This window comes from Bufo bufo, chromosome 5 (assembly GCF_905171765.1).
Source record: "Bufo bufo chromosome 5, aBufBuf1.1, whole genome shotgun sequence".
NCBI classification, from domain to species: Eukaryota; Metazoa; Chordata; class Amphibia; order Anura; family Bufonidae; genus Bufo; species Bufo bufo.
Window position 1 is genome coordinate 512,667,970 of NC_053393.1, and position 23,611 is coordinate 512,691,580.

At 44.1% G+C, this 23,611-nt stretch overlaps 1 protein-coding gene across 1 annotated transcript in view; it reads left to right on the forward strand.

The window, feature by feature from the left end:
• Nucleotides 1–23,611, forward strand: part of DNAJC1 (DnaJ heat shock protein family (Hsp40) member C1) — a 122,735-nt gene that overhangs the window by 41,899 nt on the left and 57,225 nt on the right. Inside the window, exons 4-7 of the mRNA XM_040434432.1 lie at nt 10,478–10,643; nt 13,324–13,421; nt 20,290–20,383; nt 22,566–22,656. Of these exons, the coding sequence (XP_040290366.1) occupies nt 10,478–10,643; nt 13,324–13,421; nt 20,290–20,383; nt 22,566–22,656 (449 nt within the window). The remainder of the gene's footprint in view (nt 1–10,477; nt 10,644–13,323; nt 13,422–20,289; nt 20,384–22,565; nt 22,657–23,611) is intronic.

Below are 23,611 nucleotides of genomic sequence, written 5' to 3' on the forward strand. Positions count from 1 at the left end.
AACTGCGTAAAAAAAATAAAAAAAAGGCACATAAATTGGCACTGTTTGTGGTTTTTTTTATTTTATTTTTTCACTTTGTTGCACTGTACCGTGCTGTATGCGTATATACCCCTAGGCTAAATACAAATGATCAGGATTGCGTGCGGAAAATCCGCACCGTAGGTCATGTATATTATATTCATTGAAAATGTTGAAATTCTCATGCACACGATTTCAACCTACGGGGTGGATATTTAAAATCTGCAGCATATCAATTTATTTTATTTTTCCTAACCAGATTTTCTCCATTCACTTCAATGGAGAGTGGAAAATCCGCACCAATTGATGCAGATTGACCGCACAGATTTCCCTGTGAACACCTGCGGATTTCAGTGCGAATTCGCACATAAATCCTGATCGTCTGCATTTACCCTTAGGCTAAATGCACATGATCAGGATTGCATGCGGATTTGCGTGCGGAATATAGAACATGGTGCGTTTTTCACGCAACGCAGAACTGGTGCATGAAAACAAAAACGCTTATGTACACAGATCCATTGACATGAATGGGGTCAGGATTCAGTGCGGTTGCTATGCGTTCATGTCACGCATTGCACCCGCACGGAAAACTCGCTCATGTGAAAGGGGCCTTAGTGTTCTGGTCCTCTGGGGACAAGCTGCTTGAAACCCCGCTGTGCCCCATCTATCACTTCAAAATACTCCGACAACCCCCTGTAATATTTCATACCGTTACTGCGTTCCTCATACACACGTACATTTATATCATCCTTTGCATGTTTTACCTATACTGCATTTTGTACATTACTTAGCTATTTTTGTATTTTTATTTTTTATTTTTTCAGCCTCTATTCCAAAAGTGGGTTTTAATGGAAGCTATCTTCTTTTAAAATGGACAGTTGTGCGAAGCCATGATGTTCATTGATAGTAAAATCAATGGGGAATTGATTGTTCGGATTAATCCTCAGAGATGTTTGCTCCGAGCATCAGACATCTTTGAGCAAAGTGCTCTTTTAAGCATCTAATGCATTAAATGTATGCCACGTTAACCCCCGCGTGGCCAAAAACCAGATAAAAGCGGCCGACCCCCTAAACTTCCTTTTTTTTTTTCTTCCTGTTTATCTACCCACCAGCAATTAATTTTCTTCGTCGGCTGTTAAAACGTGTAGAATTGAAATCCATAAACCTCAGACTTTCCCCTCCTCTCGCCTCCCTCTCTGGCTCTCTCCAAATAACACTAGGTATCAATTTAATAATAAGTATGGAAGTAGCAACTGCATTTGTTGGTTTTAAATTGATTTACATGTCAAGACTGGCAGTTTAGCAGCTGCGCTATTATTCCTGGATTGGTCAATTTACTTGAGAAAAACCTACTACGGAGTCCTAGCGACCTGCATGACAATATAGGCCCTATTTCTATTCCTGTAATTAGGCTTGCCACTAATTCGGAATATTTTTAATTAAAATATTTTGGTCAATGTGTTGCTCCAAATTAGGCCTTTCAAAGCTGATTTTAATTCTTGGCAGAGTGTGATCGGAATCCTCAATGACTGCTGCCGAATTTAAGGTTAACAGGTTGTATGTCTTTAAATTAAAAAGAAAAAAAAATGTCGCCCAGAGTCGTCGTCCCCCCTTCCTCTTCATTCATTAAACCTGGGATTTGGGCTCAGCTGAATGTGCTATGTTTGAACTATTTCAGCAAATCCAGTAAAACACGGGAGTTGTTTATTATTTATTATTATTATTATTTCAATTCATGGTGTTTTGTTTTACTAAGCCAACCATAGACATAACACAGACTGGACACCCCCCAGTAAGGCCTCATGCACACGAACGTATTTTATTTCCGTGTCCGTTTCCATTTTTTTTGCGGAAAGGATGCAGACCTATTCATTTCAATGGGTCCGCAAAAAAAATTTCTGTTTTAGGCATTGTAACAATAAATCCACCCAAAAAACAGATGGCATCCGTTTTAATTTTTTTTGCAGACCGCAAAACACATACGGTCATGTGCATGTAGCCTTCAGTAATTCAGTAGCAAGTGCACCCAGGAAATTTCTCAATTTTGAGTTACTTTCTATTGATGTCTATGAATCTCTTTATCTTTAATTCTATCAGTCTTTTTTTTTATTTTTATTTATTTTTATTTTTTCTTCTTAAGGCCTCATGCACACGACCATGTGCTGGCCGTTCCGTGCATTGGGTACCGCAATTTGCGGTCCCCAATGCACGGCTACATCCGTGCGGCGGCCGCAGACAGATCCAGACCTATTCAACTTGAATGGGTCCGTGATCTGTCCGCACCACAAATAAGTATTGCATGCACTACTTTAGTGCGGACGCACGGACAGAAAAGCCACGGAATCACTCCGTAGTGCTTCCGTTCCGTGCATCCGTTCCGCATCTCCCGGATTGCGGACCCATTGAAGTGAATGGGTCCGTGATGCACACGGCCGGTGCCCTTGTATTGCAGGGCCCGCCGTATGCGGGCCGCAATACCGCCACGGGCAGCACGCAGTTGTGTGCATGAGCCCTGAAGGGAATCCATACCCGCCGTTTGCCTGCTGTTTTAAACGGCAGCGACCCGAGACCAATGTATGTGTTCGACAATGTCAATCGCATACATTTAACCCCTCAGATGCTATGGTCAAATGTGACCATGGCATCTGGGACATCAAAAGTCAGGAGCGCATGCTCCCTGCCGCCCACTGGCTCCCCCTAGTGAGGATCGGGGAGACGGATGTAGTGTGCAGCAGCTTCTGTACTCCTCAGTAATCTAAGTCTGCCGCACACTAGCTCCTATGGAGAGCCTGCCTGTGGCAGAGCTCCATAGGAACATAGGGAGTCTTTTACTAACCAGGCGTATTTATGGCGCAGATTGCGGCGCAAAGGTCCTTTTGTGCCACAATCTGCTCACTCCAGATCTAAAAAAGTGGAAGGGGACAGGCTGACAAGCCCATCTTATTTATCATTTTTCTACGCCTGGTTTAGACGTAGAAAATGGTCTAAATGTAAGACCGCACGGAAGCTGTCTTACATTTAGAAGCAGCGGTGGATCCGTCGAACTTATGTAGTTGTTCTTCATAACTCCAGCGGATCCACCGCCAGGAAAGGGGATATTAAGACCGGAGTCTGGGAGAGAAGCAATCTAAAGATTGCTTGTTATAGTTCCCTGTGAAACTATTAAAACGTGTAAAAACAGAAAAGAAATGTTTTTGAAAATATAAAAATTCTAATCACCCCCTTTCCTAAAAATAAATGAACAATTAAAAAAAATAAACACCAAGAGCATTGCTTCCTGTGAAAACGGCCTTTAACATTTAACCCATACAGCAAACGGCAAAACAGAAAATAAGTAAAAATTGCAGATTCGCCCCTTTTTGGTTGTTTTACCTCCCACAAAAAATTTAATAAAATGATAGAAAAGTCATTCACACCCTAAAATGGTATTAATGAAAAGTACAGATCGCCTCACAAAAAAATGAGCCCTCACACAGTTCCGTATATGTAAAAAAGTTCTGAGGGTCAGAATATAGTGATGCAAAGAAAAACTTTAGTTTTTTCAAAAGTTATTATTTTTTTCCAGTATTAAAATACAATAAAAACTAGAGGTGGGACGAATCCAATTTTTTTTCAAATCCGAAAAGGTTCTCGAATATATCGAATCTCTCGAATCCTACGAATCCTGTACATAATTGTGTGAACGGTGTAAGAAACAAAGTCAGACCTCGTCAGTTTGTCTGAACCTCCACCTCCCAGTCACGGTCGCACCCTATATGACTGCGATGACCCCTGCTATGACCCCTGCTCCTATCACTACAGAACATACAGGGTAATACAGCCCCATACCTCTTACATCCAGTGACGTCTCCTTTGATGTAGGTGTTCTCTTTCCTCATCTTCTCCTTTCAGACCTTCAGACCAGACCACCATTTTTCAGCCATTTTTCGTCTCTGCAGTTTGACAAAAAAAAAATCTTAGTTTACTACTTTTCCATCATCCTCCCATCTTCTGGACAAATCATCCTAACACCCCCAATACTGTTCCGCTGTGCTCCCCAATACTATACTGCAGAAACAGATAATACCCCTGATAATACTAGTACCACACAGAGCCCCCCATATAAAATACCCCTTCTTTGTGGCCTCAGTAGATGCCCCCCTAGTGCCCCCCAATAATGTGCCAATAAGAAGTGGCCCCACAGTGCCACCCAATAATGTGCCAGTAAGTGTCCCCATAGATGCCCCCCTAATCATGTGCCAGTATCAAATGCCTCTTTACTCCCCCCATGTGCCAGTATCAAGTGCGGAGTGCCTCTCTCCTCCCCCCCATGTGCCGGTATCATAGTGCCATCTCCCCCCCCAATGTGCCAGTATCATAGTGCATTCTCCCCACCAATGTGCCAGTATCATAGTGCCATCTCCCCCCAATGTGCCAGTATCATAGTGCTATCTCCCCACCAATGTGCCAGTATCATAGTCCCATCTCCCCACCAATGTGCCAGTATCATAGTGCCATCTCCCCACCAATGTGCCACTATCGTAGTGCCATCTCCCCCATAATGTGCCACTATCATAGTGCCGTCTCCCCCCATAATGTGCCAGTATCATAGTGCCGTCTCCCCCCATAATGTGCCAGTGTCATAGTGCCGTCTCCCCCCATAATGTGCCAGTGTCATAGTGCCGTCTCCCCCCATAATGTGCCAGTGTCATAGTGCCATCTCCCCCCATAATGTGCCAGTGTCATAGTGCCATCTCCCCCCATAATGTGCCAGTGTCATAGTGCCATCTCCCCCCATAATGTGCCAGTGTCATAGTGCCGTCTCCCCCCATAATGTGCCAGTGTCATAGTGCCATCTCCCCCCATAATGTGCCAGTGTCATAGTGCCATCTCCCCCCATAATGTGCCAGTGTCATAGTGCCATCTCCCCCCATAATGTGCCAGTGTCATAGTGCCATCTCCCCCCATAATGTGCCAGTGTCATAGTGCCATCTCCCCCCATAATGTGCCAGTGTCATAGTGCCATCTCCCCCCATAATGTGCCAGTGTCATAGTGCCATCTCCCCCCATAATGTGCCAGTAGTATCATAGTGCCATCTCCCCCCATAATGTGCCAGTGTCATAGTGCCATCTCCCCCCATAATGTGCCAGTGTCATAGTGCCATCTCCCCCCATAATGTGCCAGTAGTATCATAGTGCCATCTCCCCCCATAATGTGCCAGTGTCATAGTGCCATCTCCCCCCATAATGTGCCAGTAGTATCATAGTGCCTCTCACCTCATAATGTGCCAGTAGTATCATAGTGCCTCTCACCTCATAATGTGCCAGTAGTATCATAGTGCCTCTCACCTCTCCCCCTAATGTGCCAGTAGTATCATAGTGCCTCTCACCTCTCCCCCTAATGTGCCAGTAGTATCATAGTGCCTCTCACCTCTCCCCCTAATGTGCCAGTAGTATCATAGTGCCTCTCACCTCTCCCCCTAATGTGCCAGTAGTATCATAGTGCCTCTCACCTCTCCCCCTAATGTGCCAGTAGTATCATAGTGCCTCTCACCTCTCCCCCTAATGTGCCAGTAGTATCATAGTGCCTCTCACCTCTCCCCCTAATGTGCCAGTAGTATCATAGTGCCTCTCACCTCCCCCCCTAATGTGCCAGTAGTATCATAGTGCCTCTCACCTCTCCCCCTAATGTGCCAGTAGTATCATAGTGCCTCTCACCTCTCCCCCTAATGTGCCAGTAGTATCATAGTGCCTCTCACCTCTCCCCCTAATGTGCCAGTAGTATCATAGTGCCTCTCACCTCTCCCCCTAATGTGCCAGTAGTATCATGGTGCCTCTCACCTCTCCCCCTAATGTGCCAGTAGTATCATGGTGCCTCTCACCTCTCCCCCTAATGTGCCAGTAGTATCATGGTGCCTCTCACCTCTCCCCCTAATGTGCCAGTAGTATCATAGTGCCTCTCACCTCTCCCCGTCGCCAATGTGCCAGTAACAGATAAAAAAAAACAAAAAAACTTTTACTTACCTCCGCATGGTGCTGGCCTCTTCTGGCCTGTGTCCCGCGCTGTACGGCTCAGGATGCGCGATGATGTCATCGCGCCGCCTGCACTGGCCTCTGATAGGCTGCGGGCCTTGTGCCGGCAGCCTATCAGAGGATCAGGGAAAGGAAACGCCTCTCCCTCCCCCGTCGCAGCAGCGAAGCGCTCATCTTCTAGAGTGCCCTGCCTCCACCACCACCAGTCTGGGCACCACAGGGATTCGTCGGATTCGTATCCGGTAAATTACATCGGGATTCGAGTCCACGAATCCAGCAAGATTCGAGGGATTAGTGGATTCGACGAATCCCCCGTCCCATCTCTAATAAAAACTATACATATGTGGTATCGTTGTAATTGTACTGATCTGCAGAATGAAAGTAATGGGTCATATTTACCGCATAGGAAACACCGTAAAAACAAAACCCATCAAACTGTGAAGGAATTGTTTGTTTTTTTTAAAAAAATTTTTTTATAATTCTACCCCATTTGGAATTTCCCCCCCGCTTCCCACTACACTGTATTCAACTGTAAATGGTGCTATTAGAAAGTACAACTAGTCCCACAAAAATAAAACCCTCATACGACTATGTGAATTGAAAAATAAAAAAGTTTTGGCTTTTGAGAAGGCTGGGAGTAAAAAAACGGAAGCCAAAAAAACTGAAAATCGCCGTCTTGAAGGGGTTAAGAGGACCCGTTGCCCCTCCTGACATTTTCTGGTAGATATTTTTATTCTCCGTGCCATAATAATTTAAAAATATCTTTCCGTATAACTCTGTTGTTCCGCTCCCCATTTACCGCTGCTAGAGGTTTACTGATGAAATACCTGCTGGGTGTTACCAGTTGGGGGGGTGTCACAGTCTAGTGCTATCCAACATAAAGTGATCTGAAAAAATTCTCTAGAATTATTATTGCTTGAGGAATGCAAGTCATATAAGGAAAGGTAACAGGTCCTATTTAAATGGCTTGTCATCCTCAGGATAGGCCATCAATATCAGATTGGTGCACCGCTGCCGAACAGCCAGAACTACACAGCTTTGTCCATTTTGTAGTGGATGGAGCTGGAACTGCAGTAATTCACTTCAATGTAACCGGTTCCAGAGCGGTGTAGTTCTTGTACTTGTGCTGCAACCAAACAGCTGATCAGACTCCCGACAATCTGAGGGGGTAGTCCAGCAGTTTCAAAATCCTAGACAACCCCTTTAAAGTTGTTGTCCCATCTGGGTAAAGTCTTAAGATATGTGAATGTAGCAGAGGAGGTCCTCCACCTGGGAGCCCCTTATTATATTCAGAGGGGGTGAGCCTTAGACATTGCAGTGTGAGGAGGCTCCTTCTGCAGCCAGGTGGCTTACAGCCAGAGACAGGCTTCTGAGAAGACAAATAGCCATTCTCCTGGGACACACACAGAATGTTTTTTGCAGTTTTAGCTGCAGAGTTGGGCTGGAATCACAGGCCTGTGGTCTGAATGTATTCTACTCTTTTCTACTATGTCTCATTGCCTGGTCACTGGATTAACTAGGATGAACTCCAAGAATCATAGATCCCAGAGATCAGACACCTATTTCCTTAGGGCCTCATGCACACAAATCCAATCAGCTTTTTTTGGGGATCGGATGCGGACAGCACACCAGTGTACAGTCGTGGCCAAAAGTTTTGAGAGTGACACAAATATTAGTTTTCACAAAGTTTGCTGCTAAACTGCTTTTAGATCTTTGTTTCAGTTGTTTCTGTGATGTAGTGAAATATAATTACCCGCACTTTATGTTTCAAAGGCTTTTATCGACAATTACATGACATTTATGCAAAGAGTCAGTATTTGCAGTGTTGGCCCTTCTTTTTCAGGACCTCTGCAATTCTACTGGTCATGCTCTCAATCAACTTCTGGGCCAATTCCTGACTGATAACAACCTATTCTTTCATAATCACTTCTTGGAGTTTGTCAGAATTAGTGGGTTTTTGTTTGTCCACCCGCCTCTTGAGGATTGACCACAAGTTCTCAATGGGATTAAGATCTGGGGAGTTTCCAGGCCATGGACCCAAAATGTCAACGTTTTGGTCCCCGAGCCACTTAGTTATCACTTTTGCCTTATGGCACGGTGCTCCATCGTGCTGGAAAATGCATTGTTCTTCACCAAACTGTTGTTGGATTGTTGGAAGAAGTTGCTGTTGGAGGGTGTTTTGGTACCATTCTTTATTCATGGCTGTGTTTTTGGGCAAAATTGTGAGTGAGCCCACTCCCTTGGATGAGAAGCAACCCCACACATGAATGGTCTCAGGATGCTTTACTGTTGGCATGACACAGGACTGATGGTAGCGCTCACCTTTTCTTCTCCGGACAAGCTTTTTTCCAGATGCCCCAAACAATCGGAAAGAGGCTTCATCGGAGAATATGACTTTGCCCCAGTCCTCAGCAGTCCATTCACCATACTTTCTGCAGAAGATCAATCTGTCCCTGATGTTTTTTTTGGAGAGAAGTGGCTTCCTTGCTGCCCTTCCTAACACCAGGCCATCTTCCAAAAGTCTTCGCCTCACTGTGCGTGCAGATGTGCTCACACCTGCCTGCTGCCATTTCTGAGCAAGCTCTGCACTGGTGGCACTCCGATCCCGCAGCTGAATCCTCTTTAGGAGACGATCCTGGCGCTTGCTGGACTTTCTTGGACGCCCCCTGAAGCCTTCTTAACAAGAATTGAACCTCTTTCCTTGAAGTTCTTGATGATCCTATAAATTGTTGATTGAGGTGCAATCTTAGTAGCCACAATATCCTTGCCTGCGTTTCTTTGCAGGTCACCATGGTTAACAATGGAAGAACAATGATTTCAAGCATCACCCTCCTTTTAACATGTCAAGTCTTCCATTTTAACCCAATCAGCCTGACATAATGATCTCCAGCCTTGTGCTCGTCAACATTCTCACCTGAGTTAACAAGACGATTACTGAAATGATCTCAGCAGGTCCTTTAATGACAGCAATGAAATGCAGTGGAAAGTTTTTTTTGGGATTAAGTTAATTTTCATGGCAAAGAAGGACTATGCAATTCATCTGATCACTCTTCATAACATTCTGGAGTATATGCAAATTGCTATTATAAAAACTTAAGCAGCAACTTTTCCAATTTCCAATATTTTATGTAATTCTCAAAACTTTTGGCCACGACTGTACTCTCTGTATCCGCAAGTCCATAGCTCGGCCTTGCAAAAAAATTGAACATCTTATTCTTGTCCACTTTGCTGACAAGCATAGGACGTTTTTACAGAAAAAAAATATAATGGTGGATTGCGCTTGAGATGAATGGGTCCATGTCCGATCCACAAAAAATGTGGATCGGGTGCGGACTGAAACTACGGCCGTGTGCATGAAGCCTTGGTATTAGTGAGAAACCCCTTAAAAAAAGGAACGGATACAGACCTGAAGACGGGTAAGGGTCCATTCACACGTCCGCATCTGTTCCGCAATATCAGGAACGGGTGCGGACCCATTCATTCTCTATGGGGCCGGAAGAGATGCGGAGAGCACACTATGTGCTCTCTGCATCCGCATTTGCGGTGCTCAGCCCCAATCTTCCGGTCCGCAGCTCCGCCAAAAAAAATAGAACATGTCCTATTCTTGTCCGCAATTGTGAACAAGAATAGGCAGTTCTATGGGGGTGCCGGCCCGGTGTATTGCGGATCCGCAATACACTACGGACGTGTGAATGGACCCTAAATCTATGAATCCCTATCTCATTGTATATCTGCTCGGAATGGAGATGTCTTACACTTGTGCTCAGCTCTATTCCAGGTTTGGTGGTGATTGGAGGAGTTCGGAGAAGCTTGGCATTTTCTTTCCATGACACAGCAGCATTTTATTCACCTTGTAGATGATAATGATTATAATAACCGTTGACAATCGTGACCCTCCCCCCCTCCCCCTTGCAATTACAGCGCCTGCGCTTTTAACCAGGTTCTTAAGGTCTAAAAGCAATTTGAAGGTGAAATTTTCGCATTTTAAAAGGGGGTTATCCAGCTTTGTAAAATTGATGGCCTATCTTTAGGAAATGCCATCAATATCAGATTGGTGGGGGTCTGGCTTTCTGCACTCCCACCGATCAGCTGCTTAAAGGGGCCGCTTAGCATGTGAGAGTACTGCAGCCCCTTCTATATGCAGGCTGGCTGTTCTGAGTATTGCAGCCTTATCCCATTCAAGGACCGGGGTGAATAAAAATAAAAAAGTAGTAGGCATTTGCAATTTGGCACTGGGTTCTTTCTACGGAGGATTTTTCTTGTAAGGCTCCGTGCGAGTTGCTTTGCTGTGTATGTGAATTCTGTAAATGAGCAAATTCGATTTCGCTGTAACCTTCTGCGAGTTTTTTCAACATTAGATGTGATTAACACTCCCTCCTTTCCTGTCATTATGGATGTTTATCTCCCGGCTCTACACTGAAAGCTGCCAATGGTTTTGTCGTCGCAGGTACGATGATATCCTCGTTAATGGCCTCCCGGATTGGCGACAGCCTGTGTTCTATTACAGGCGGGTGAGGAAGATGAGCAATGCCGAGCTAGCATTGCTCCTGTTCATTATTTTCACAGTGGGCCATTATGCAGTGGTTTGGTCCATCTACCTGGAGAAGCAGCTGGTGAGTATTCATCAGAAATGGGAATTAAAAAGAAATCATTATTTCTCGCTGTCGCTCCATTTTATTTCATTAAGGGGGCTCTAGCCTTGAAAAATGTTTTGTCGTGTGCCTTCTGTACCAGGGTTTCTTGGCACTCAGATTTGGATATTTCTGTTCCTTTGTTCCTGGAGTTAATCAACTTTTATTTTTTATTTTTTATTTTTTTTTTAATAGTTTTTATCCAGAAAAATATATTTATGACTTATCCTCAGGATAGGTAATCTGTATCAGATCTGCCTGGTGCAACACCCGGGACCCCTGACGATCAACTGTAAGAAGAGGGTTTTAGCACTGCAGCCTCTTCCTAGGCCAGTGACATCACTGTACATCGGTCACATGGCCTAGTTGCAGCTCAGCCCCATTCAAATCAATGGGGCTGAGCTGCAATACCAAGCACTGCCACTATACGATGCACAGCGCTGTCGTTCCAAAGCTTCCAGGAGCCTGCAGAGATCCGGTAAGCACAGAGACTCCCTGAAACAGCCGATCGGCAGGGGTGCCGGGACTTGGACCTCCTCTCATGTGATACAGATGACATATCCTGAGGATAACCCTTTTAACTAAAAAGCAGCCAAGTAGCAAGCACAAAAGATAATAGATAGTGGGCAGTCTTCTGTAGGCACAGACTTGCATATAGTTTTCAGTTCATGACTGAACAATTTTTTAAGTGGCCGCTGTTTGAGAAATGTATGTATTCCAAGAGCCGGATCCATGGGTATTGGTGGTCTTGTGTAATGGCTAATTTACTCTGCTCGACTGACCAGGCAGTTATCGGGAAGGGACCTTTCCTTCCCGATAATTGCCTGCCCACTGTATGGGGACGAGTGATGACTGCTGCTCACACAGATTCATTGTTTCTGGGTAGCAGATCCCTGTTTAAACACCACGATCTCCCGCCCAGAAAACCAATGATTTTAATGTGCTGCATGAAGGATCATTTCACCCGAAGAACAAGCGTTTTGCAGGTTTATCGGGTGGTCGGCAGCACTTTTACATGGGCCTGTTATCGGCAACGAGCATTCCTTGTAACGCTTGCTCCCGATAATCAACCTGACAATTCTGCAGTGTAAATCCGTATTAACCCATAACCCAGTGTATCGTTAGTCAATACGAAATCCTCCAAACGTCAGCCTAGATCTTTGCTTTCGGGACATTTTGTGGGTAGACTTGAATTTTCAGCTTGAGAGTTAAAGGCATATTGCGGTGCAGTCATTTTAAATAGCAGTGAGATCAGCGAGCAAAAATCCCAGCCGCTGCGTCTATCTCTGCTCCTCTCCACTTCCTGTCCTTGGTTGGCTACACACCATAAATAGAGATGAGCGAATTTCCGCTTGTTGGTAAAAGGTGAATTGGGTTATGGATTCTGTTACCACGGACCATAACGCAATTCTATGACGGAATACATAATGGAATGCCTTTAGAGGCGTTCCGTTATTCATGCCATTATAATAGAAGTCTATGGGCTGCATAACGGATCCGTCCTGTTTCCATTATGCAGGGGAGGACTTGCATTTTGCATTGTTTTTATTTTAAACATATTTCACCGTTTTCCAAACCTTTTTAAAATTCTTTATTCACCCAATTTGTAACTGTTTTAGTACTGCCGCTTTTGAAATGGGGAAAGTACAGTTTACATTGCAGTCCTTGTCCGACAACCCTTTTAACCTTGGAGCTGACGACCCCTTCGGTCCTAACGTGCCACTTAACTCTGTTTGCAGCCACTTCCAGACTTGGCATCTGTAGGAAATGGCTTGGTCCGGTGACCACAGTGGTCCGTCACGGGCTTCGGTGGTCATATCTGTAAGAAAATGTTGTTACGTATGGTTCAAGCTGATGTGGACACCGTGATCACAAGGACCAAGCTACGTCCTGGCCCTGTGGGACCAGAATTGGCCAGGAACAGAGCAGCGATGGGACGGCAAACAGTTTTTTTTGTTACAGAGCACAGATTAGTACCATGCATGTTGTCTTCTCCAAAGCTGGACAATGCCTTTAATGTAATATCCATATGTAAAAGAGGTTATCCCATGATTATTGTAAGAAATGAAAATCGGACATAATATAGTACATGACGATCTGTCAAACAAAGCTAGTACCAGCCCTGTACCTCACATGGAACCAGAGATCTCACCATTCATTTCTCTAATTGTTGTGCTAGATTTGTTTCCCACTGGCAGCTCCGTGGGCGTGTCCTTTGTCATTCCGCTGCTGCTCTCTCCATGTAACAACAGTAGTTACCACTGGTGGAACTGAGCATGTGTGTCCACTTCAACAATGTTACCGAGTTGGACAGATAAATAAGGAAAGGAAGAAACAGCAGGTGGCGCTATACAGATACATTGTATGGAATTACTCAGTGGCTATACTAAATTTTTATCACGTCCTGTTACAAATGTATTCAGATCCAGCTACTTTAAAAAATCAAGATTATTGTTTATGGGACAACCCCTTTAAGACATGTTTTCCATTTTGTTGAAGCATCATTCTGAATCGGTAGCCACGTCTGCGATTCTTGGAGGTGTCTTCCTAGACTATCCTAGCCTAAATGAAGGCACTTCTGTACAGAATGGTTAACCTGTGTTGGGTACATGGATGGTCACTACGCGTGAAGAGCCGCTAATGTCTAATGTTCTATGTTTAGGATGAGCTTCTCAGCAAAAAGAAAAAGGAAAAGAAGAAGAAAGCTGGAGGAAAATCTGTGGAAGAAGTGAAATCTAATCTCCTTGAAAAAAATGAGCGGTAAGATTGTGGATTCTGTCTCCCGGGGGTTACCATCCTCTCCTTGTGTGGGTCGCCTGTACGGTGTCTACCTTCCAACTGGTGGCACCAGAGGCACAGCCTTCTTCTCTGGAAAGAGAGCTAATGCGCAGAAACCTTTCATGCTGTCAATATGGCGGCTCTTCTGCCGAGTCTTGTGTATGGAATTTCTTTCTCTGCTTTCAATTAAGGGCAAAGATACGATTTTGTTTTTTAATTTTCATGGCCGAGGCTGTCAGGAGGCTTCTGCTTGTACTATGGCTTACACCATATATGTCTGTCATCTGAATACCCCTTTAAAGTGGTTATCGAGTCTAGTTGCCCCCGCCGATCATTTTTTTTTTTTTCTTTAGGGAGCCCCCACACTGACCGGAGCTCTGGGGAGTGCGGTGGCTCCCAGCAGCTCGCCAAGCACAGCGCCGTACATAGTATAGTGGCAGTGCTTTGTATTGCAGCTCGGTCCCATTCACTTTTATAGGGCTGAGCCACAACTTGGCCATTGGGCCGATGTACGGTGACGTCACATGGTCTAGTAAGAGGCCGCAGTGGTCACGGAGGATAGGTCATCAATATAAATTCTCTGAAAGCAGAGTTAGGCCCCTTTCACACGAGCATGACTGATTAGGTCCGGATGCGTTCAGTGAAACTCGCACTATTTTGCAAGCAAGTTTAGTCCGTTTTGTCTGCGACTGCGTTCAGTTGTTCAGTTTTTTCCGCGCGGGTGCAATGTGTTTTGATGCGTTTTTCACGCGCGAGACAAAAAAACTGAAGGTTTACAAACAACATCTCTTAGCAACCATCAGTGAAAAACACATCGCATCCGCACTTGCTTCCGGATGCAATGCATTTTTCACGCTGCCCCATTCACTTCTATGGGGCCAGGGCTGCGTGAAAAACGCAGACTATAGAACAACATGCTGCGATTTTCACGCAACGCAGAACTGATGCGTGAAAAACAACGCTCATGTACACAGGCCCATTGAAATGAATGGGGCAGGATTCAGTGCGGGTGCAATACGTTCACGTCACGCATTGCACCCGCGGGGGAAAACTCGCTCGTGTGAAAGGGGCCTTAGAGTTTCATCTCGGCATGTTCACAGCACTGTTCATTTATGGAAAGGATTGCAGCCGTGAAAAATCATGGCTTTTATATGGAACCTTCATTGTGGAGGCAATGTTCCTATTGGATATGGATGATGTGACAGTCACAGGCTGGCCTCAGGTGATGGCTCCTGAAGTAGACTGCTTGCTTTCTTACAAGCCAGATGTTTTACTTGTAGCCGGAAGTTATTGTATTGTGCGTGCATAGTTTGTATTATTTTTGGTTCTATTTTCGCCCAGGATACCTAGTGTGGTTTGTGAATTAGAGTTGTGTATTCTGTCTCCTCTGCTCCTTTGTAGAACACCCTGCTTTGGATTATATGGAAAAACTGCTGCCCTAGGTGACCTAATCTGTGCTCTGTCCACTTCAGCTCATGAATTGAACCCTCTAAATTAAAGGTGGTTTCCCGCTTAAAGGCAATGTACAGGGGTATTTTTAATGACTGCATTTTACTCATTTTGGGCAAAAACATAATTTTTTTCAATTGGACTTTATTAAAAATGTTCAGCCGTTTCTGTGATACAAGGGTTAAAGAATCGGTCTGTTGGCAAGCTCTGACTTTGTTTTCTTTGATTCCTGTCAGCTGATGGCTCATGTAGAACTCTAATCTCCTGGCCTCATAAACACTTTATTTAAGCCATATGCTTTTCAACTTCAGTGTTTGATGTCTGGAGATCAGAGGTAGAAGCTGTACATGAGCCTTCAGCTGATGGGATTGGAATAAAACAAGTTTGCAAACAGGCAAATTTTTCAACCCTTATATCTTAGAAACGACTGAACACTTTTTTTTAATAAAGACCAATTGAAAAAATGATTCTTGGCCTCCTCCCTCAGCCCCACTGGAGTGACTTTGACATTTTAGCTTTATTAGTGATCTACTCTGAAATCACACTCACTCTTGTACTCCAAAACAGAGAGAGCCACAAAAGGACGCAAAATTTTGTTCAAGGTGCTGTGTGCGACATTTTGATGCCAAAATACTGGCACACCAGGTTTCATAAATGTTTACTCCCCTCCCCCCATTGCCCTTTATTATGGTTAACACATAGGTTTGTATAGGAGCTGTGTACACTAAGTGGTTGGATATTTTTTACTAAGACTATTTCAAGACTTGCTGCATTTTTTTTTTTCTTAATCATCAGAGGAGACCCCGTTTAGTCTGCACACACCTACTCCATGGAACGCTACCAATTTTATTAGATGATTGGTTCAATCTGTACAAATTTTGCAATTAAAAAGTATATGGGAGATACACAGGCCATCGGTTTGAAATGTTGGAATTATAGTCTGATAAATCGGAGGCCTTTCATTGACTACATGAATCAGACAAAGTAGCAACAGATATATCAAATGACAATTAGCACGACATACTAGCAAAAATGTCTTCTCCTTTTAGGCCTCACTTACACGTCTTTGTCCGTGATGACATCAGTGACAAGCGTGTAGTGGTTCATCTGTTAAAATGTCCATGATGGATCCCTATTTGGTCCTTGTGTCAGTTTGTTTTGCATTTCAAGTGTCATCCATATACCACGGACACTGCTAGGCTGATAATTGGTTTCCAGAGCACCTTCCGCCAATGGTCCGTGAGAGTGCTGTCGATTCAGATTCGTCTTTTTTTGGATGAATGCAGATCTTTGTGCCATATAGTTTGAGTTCCCGATAGCCGTACCTGTAATAAATGTATGGTCTCCGCCGAGGCCGCATGAGGACGGCCGCCATTAATGTGAGACTATGGGAGTCTCATGCATGCGCCGTTACTGTATGTAGAGGCACATGCAGAACTGTTTTACACAACGCATCCGAACCCGTGCAAGAGCAAGTGAAAAATAAAGTGTTAATATATGCAAATAAGCCTCTAGGAGCAACAGGGGCGTTGCCGTTACACCTAGAGGCTCTGCTCTCTCTGCAACTGTCTCTCCCTCAGCACTTTCTGACAGGGCCAGGCAGCGAATACACAATCACACCTGGCCCTGACAATCAAAGTGCAGAGGGCGCGGCAGTTGCAGAGAGAGCAGAGCCTCTAGGTGTAACGGCAACGCCCCTGTTGCTCCTAGAGGCTTATTTGCATATATTAACACTTTATTTTGCACTTGCTCTTGCACGGGTTCGGATTCGTTGTGTAACACAGTTCTGCTCAGAGGCTCATTTGCATATATTAAAACACAATTATTCTCAGCAATGCGGATACATATGAACATGGGACCAACACGGATGCCTTCAGCTGCCAAGCGCACATGGAACAGGTCAGCCAGTGTCATAGGGACAAATCTGCTGACAGATGCCCTTTAAGGCTAGGGCTACACTGCAACACTGGTCGCGGCCAGGATCACTGAGTAGCGGTGATCCCATAGAAATCAATGGGATCGTCTCGACAGCCGTGTTGGATTTCTTATGACTGCCACGGCGATCCCATGCATTTCTATAGGATCACCGCTACTTTGCGATCCTGTCCGCCACCAGTGTTGCCGTGTAACCCCCTAGCCTAAGGCTACAAAACCTTAATGTCAGTATGTACACCCTTATAGGTGACTGCAGCAGATGAGTGAAACTGGTTGGCCCCTGGGGCAGCTCTGCGTGGATTTCAGGGTACTTTGCAGTGGATTCTAATCAGCGGCTTCGTCTGGATAAATTTCTACTTGGACCTCAGCCCAACCCGATAAAGTTGGTGACGTAGAAGCCGCTTTTCAGAGCTTGGATGGGTAATGGCATTCGGTGTCCTGAAAGATAAAAAAAAAAAAAAAAAACATTTTTTCCTATTGACTTTTAGAGAGAATTAAAGCATTTTGGAATAGTTCACCCAGCAGGGGCTTGAGCCGGATCAATGGAAAGAGGAGATCAGAGGCCGTCCTGCCTGCTTTCTATTCTGGTGACATCAGCCTGTCATGCTTCGCTGAGCGGCTGATGACATTAATGTTGTTTTAAGACGTTGGCTTGTTTGTACAGCTTTCCAAACTAGTTATTTCAGTATTGATTTTAAGGCCTTCCCATAATGACTTGTTGAGACTTTTGGTTAGAACGTCCTACTTATAAATCTGTGCTGGATGGTCCTCACCATGTCCGTGAATGGAGGGTCATGGTTAGCACTCGGGTAATGAGTGTGTTCTGTTTTTTTTTTTGCATATTTGGTTGGTTATTCAAAGGGAAATGACGGAAGTCTACATGATAAGGATGCCAGACGGGAATGACGGAAGCCGTAAAACTTAATATGAATAATACAGTTATAACTAGATAGTCACGGCTGTAATGACGACAATCACATTTCCTGTAAAGATCGGAGGGTCACTAAATGTGTATACATAGTGCATCTACAATAGTACGCTTCGACATATCTGGAGATGGCCAGCTTTGGGAAAAAAAGGAAAAACTTTTTTGTTACTCTCAATGCCCGACAGAGTAACTCAAAATAATTTTTTTTTATGGCTGTCCATCTCCAGCCTCTGATTTATGGATGTCTTGGATCAAGAGAAAAGGTAAGGAAGGACATAGCTGTATGTATACATTTGTAGCCGTTTTATTGCTTCAGTACATCTAAAATAAAGGAGCTCTGCGGATTAATGCTATCCAACCTACCATGTCTACAGCCCCTGTGTAGACGTATGTGTGCAGTACCCCACATTTTGAGGGTATCTACAAATGTTTTGGGATTGTCCCTATTGTTTTGTCATGTATATACATCCAGCATGACAGGGTATGGTTGGCGAGAGGAAGCATGTCCAGTTGCTCCTGCTCAAAGGGTCTTTGGGACCATCTCTTCTGTGAGATCACCACTCCAGAGAGAGTGTGAAAGAAAATCCAAGATACAGCTTTCCTGAAAAGCTTCAGTGTTTACAGTCAGCAGAGTGACCAGCACCCCACAGCTTTGCAGACCTTGCTGCAGGTGAGGGACTACAGCTCAGACACCTAGATAACATCCAGGCCAACTCAAAGCCTGCATTACACAGTGGACACCTATATCCACAAGTACCAACACACAGCTGTTAGCCAGAAGTACAGGAGATAGCACATCAGAGGGACCATTATCTGCCACTTCGCCAACCACCATACCTCATCATCCGGTGATAAAAATTGCACAAAGAAATAGTACAGAGATAGTAAGTCCACACGGAGAAACTTAGCAGGGCAGATCAGACAAGAGCTGGAACTTGGAAAACATTGACAAACAGAACTAGGACAGTATTCAGACCATGTACGGAACAGACTCAAGAACATGGAACAGACCTCACAGAATCCACACACAGACAGAACGTGCAAAGAGATTGCACAACCAGGGACAACCAGAGAAATAGGTGCATTCAGAGACAGGGATATTAACCAAAACTGAGACGAGATACAAAGTACAGTGGCCTAATTCACAGCCACAAGTAGCCGTGGCCAGGGCGCATGGGGCAGTGCAACATGAACCGGCCCTGAACACAATGGAACAATGGCGACAAGAACTGCCATTCTAAAAATGTCCTTAGCTGCCCCATTCACCTCTATAAAGTAATCAGCGCTCAGTGCAGTTAAAAGGGTTTTCTAAGATTTTAATACTGATGACCTATTGTCTGGCTAGGTCATCAGTATCTGATCAGTGGGGGGTCCGACACCTGGGACCCCCACCGATTTTAGCGGTTTCAGAAGGCACCGGTGTTCCTGTGTGCACCACCGTCTTCTCCGTGCTCACCAAGCACAGCGCCCTACATTGTTGCTGTCCAATGAATAAACATTAATTCACTCTTAGATCTTGCAGAACAGAAATAATAATTGTTTAAATGTTCCTGTGTCTAAATATTGCTGTTATGTGCTTGTTGTGGCGTTCTTGTCATTCCCTTTTTAGGACGTCCACCTAATGTGTTACTGGTGGTGGTCACAAATGCTAGCGAGCTTATTTCTGCATCCTCTTTTGAATGGTCGCAAAGTGGCTCCTGCTATGACTAGACAGTAAGGATCAGCGCACTAAAAGTGATTTTTATTTTTTTCATAGCACTTGGACATGGAGTTTTGAGAGAGAATGAAAAGAACAGCAGGGGGCGCCATAGAGATTCTGTGCAGCTGGATTAACATGGGGCAATTGTCTGGAACAAGCTTCAGTACAGATGCTCGTTCCCGATAATCAGCCAGTGTAAAGGTGCCACAGATCACCCAATGAATGCGCAAGATGCTTGTTCATTGGGTGAAATCATAATTTATGCAGCACAATAAATCAACAATCTGCTGCCCAGAATGATTGAATCCGTATTGAAGTAGCCATCCCTCGTCTCCATACAGTGAAGGTAATTGCTGCCTGTACATGCAGCTCTTTACCTCCACTGATGAGTAGGCAGTTATTGGGAAGGAACCGTCTCTTCCAGATAACTTCCTGCGCAGTTGGCGCTTGCAAATGCGCCTTAACAGCAATATCGAGACACAAGTGTATTAAAAAAAATTGGGGGATAATTGACTGTTCCCTGCCAGTCTACATTATGGTCCTTCTGGACATGGAACGTGATTGCCTGAGGCCGTGCACTCAGGCACTGAATGATTGGCCGGTCACATTTCCTGTTGGGAGGGGCCAGAAAGTATACATCGGTAGGAGAACCAGGAAGTATCAGATCGGGAGCAGTAAAGGATCGGTATGAGTGTGACTTTTTTATTTTTATTTTTTTTTTTAAGCCATTAATTATTACAAAAAAATTAACCTGATGACCCTTTTTAATTTTTTTTTTTTTTTTTCTTTTGTGTCATTTTTTGCCCACTTATTTTGTCACCTCTTTTATCTTTTTAAAGGGTCCTTGAAAAACCGCAGTGGCGGGATTTGCTTCCATTCAAGTTGGGACTCTGGTTTTATCTCACGGTCAGGTCCCTGCCTCAGCTATTCCAGGTAAGCGCGCACGTCATAATCGGACATGGAGCTTGCTCACTAATGCCTACTTCTTCCACCCTCTGTAATGTGAAGATTAAACAAGCGCTTTCTGCTCTAGGTGTTCCTCCACGTTACCACGTATTTTGAAGTATGAGATTTCTTATCTTAGCTCTATTTTTCCATCTTAAAAAAGCATCGGTTCTGTTGTGAATTATATGCATTACGCTCGATCCACGTGGCAGCTGTCATTCTCCTAGTTATATCCTTCATATGAAAATACTGATGATATGATGCTGGAGTAATTCTCACAACAGGTAATAACAGGCTGTCCGGATGTAGACAACAGCAGTCGTATCCTTGAGAGAATCTGTCAGGCGAGGCTGACGCCCGCGACGCTGATACGTCTGTACAAATGTAATCTGCTCCTGCTATAGATCTGATAGACAAGGCCCGTGGCGTCCCTCCACATGCAAGGCTGGGATTTTTCTCACAGTATCCGATTATTTAGTAAGCCTTGTAAGATTTCCACTCCTAAAAGTTGTGGTAGACGCCAAAGGTGTTATTCGTTAAAATTCTAGTCGTTTAAAACTTTTTGTCCCCACGGGGATCCATGTCCTTCAAGGCGGTGTTGGTGGGCTGTGCATTGTGCTGCTATAATGCTGCTCCTGTGACGACCTGACAGCGCAACCTCCTCACCCCTGTACTTTCTCCACACAGTGCATGCGCATGGAGTCTGCCTAGTATCGCTTCTCTGCTTGCGCCCTGGGCTATGTAGGGATGAGAAGGAGCTGTAAATGCACGACCACCTGCCAGTCGACTTGACCACCGGCATTGGATAAAATAAGCATAATAGCCACACGGGGCAGCGGTGAGCCAATAATTTCTAAAAATGCTCACAAAATGAAAACTGCACAACCTAAAGGATGAAATTGTCATCGAACAGAAGGCCAGCATTAAAATAGTTATGACTGTAGGGATATGGAGGGGCAAAAATTACTGTACCCTATGTAGCATGCATGCTGTAGCATTATTTTTCATTCCTCACATTTTTTAAATTTTATTTTATGTTTTTAAATTGTAAGAGCTTGTAAAAGTTTACTTGAGCTTACAGTACGTGTAGTTATTGGTTAAAAGTAACAGCATTTTACTATACGTGTAGGACCCAGCTTAGTGCGTTCACCTCTTGTCCTTGTGACCCTTCCTTTTATTGGTATACATACCACGCATGCTGAGCCTATATCTCTGGGCTATAATACATGCTGTAACTCAGGATCAGCGCATGCTGAGCCCCTGGATCCTGGGAAACCTCGGAGACGCCAGCTGTTCTCCCAGTTGTACACTTCAGCCCCTACTGTTGGAGATACGCAGGTTGTGCCAGTGATATACAGCCGCTGGGAAAGAGCGCTGTTTTATGATGTTGGCACCGCAAAACGAATTAAGTAACATGGTCCCTGAATGGGACTGAAGTTATGTATAAACTGGGGCACAATGTACCATGGAGTTGTCAGCAGCAGCCATTAAAATGCTGATCTGCTTATAGGTGATGAAATTGGGGAGCTATGTATTTAGTTAGATTTTATTTTATTTTTTCACCGTGTGGTGTCTCCATGGGCTTATTTTCTTTTAGGTGAATGAGCTCTATTACTAGGCTCGGCCCATGCACCAGACATGCACTGGAATGGTGCTATTTCTAGAAGAAAAAAAAAAATCTATTTTTTTTTTCTTTTACTGAAAAAAATACTTTGCGTTCAAGGCAAACTTTGGCAATCCCTGTAAATGTGCTATAATAGTTTACCCATATCTTAGCCTGTGAATGAGCTTCATAGGGTGATCTCTATGTCGGCTCCTTGTACATACATGAAGAACAGTCCACACTGCTGTCCATATAGGCTGACTGCATCTATGGCTAACCATGTTACATGAACTACTTCAGTCCATTAGGTCTCTATGGGGTTGAAAAATGTAAAGATTCTCTAATATTTCTTATTCACTGTAGTGTTTTTTTTTTACTTGCTGGTATAAGTGGAGTAGATGTGAATGTCTGTCTCACTTCCAGGATTTTGGAAAAGGTGCATTATGTGAGAAATCTTCATCAGAAAAGCAGTCGACTCTTTTTGGGGTGTTAATGGAGGAATGTGAGACTTTTTAACCAGTGTTTTAAATGTGTCTGATATTCATTTACTTTCGTTGACATGAACAGGAGGCGAAGCAGTTTTATGTGGAATACAATGAGAAGAAGATAAAAGAAAAAGAGGAAGCTGAAGCCCAAGCAGAGCTGGAGTCATTGCTAAGTATGTTGGTTGTCTATATTTATCATGCAAGCCTCCTCAGATAAACTGCCCGTAATGAGCTCCGATTGCTGATATACACAGTACCGCGCAATTGTTGTAGGCAGGTGTGGAAAAATGCTTGAAAGTAATGTAATGCTTCCAAACATAGAAGTGTTACTAGTCTATTTATATCAACTAACAAAATGATTGAACAAAAGATAAATGAAAAAAATCCAATCAATATCTACTGTGAGCAGCCTTTTGCCTTCTGCATCAGTTCTTCTAGGTAGACTTGTACACAGTTTTTGAAGGAACTCAGCGGGAAGGTTGTTCCAAACATCTTGGAGAACTAACCACAGATCTTCTGTGAATGTAGGCTTGCTCAGATCCCTCTGTCTCTCCATGTAATCTCCAGTAGACTGGATAATGTTGAGATCAGGACTCTGTGGAGGTCGTATCATCACTTCCAGGACCCTGAAGATAGTCCTTAATGGCATTGACTGTATGTTCGCAGTCGTTGTTCTTACGCAGAATAAATTCAGATGCTTCCCTGATGTTATTGCATGATGGATAAGTACCTGCCTGTATTTCTAAAACTGCCTAAAACATTTGCACAGTATTGTATGTATTTTTTTTACACATGGAATTGATTGTTCATTTTATCATCTCTCATGTGTCCATTACAAGTGACAGGCAGTTGCCTCTTTACATTAGTGGCTGTGCTGCCAACCAACAATGATTTTAAGGTCAGCACAAAAGATGTCATCAGCAACTAATGAGCAAATTTACTTTCGTGGACATGTTTGCACTGGGCAATAACTGTATCCGATCATTCAGGTTGTTATCACCCCGTGTAAATAGGCCTTTTCACAATGTCACCCCAGGGTTATGAAAAGTTAATGTCACGCTCGTGTGTGGGAGAAAAACACCACATCGAGCATAGGAGGGAAAGGGGATACTAGAATAAGGCCTGGAA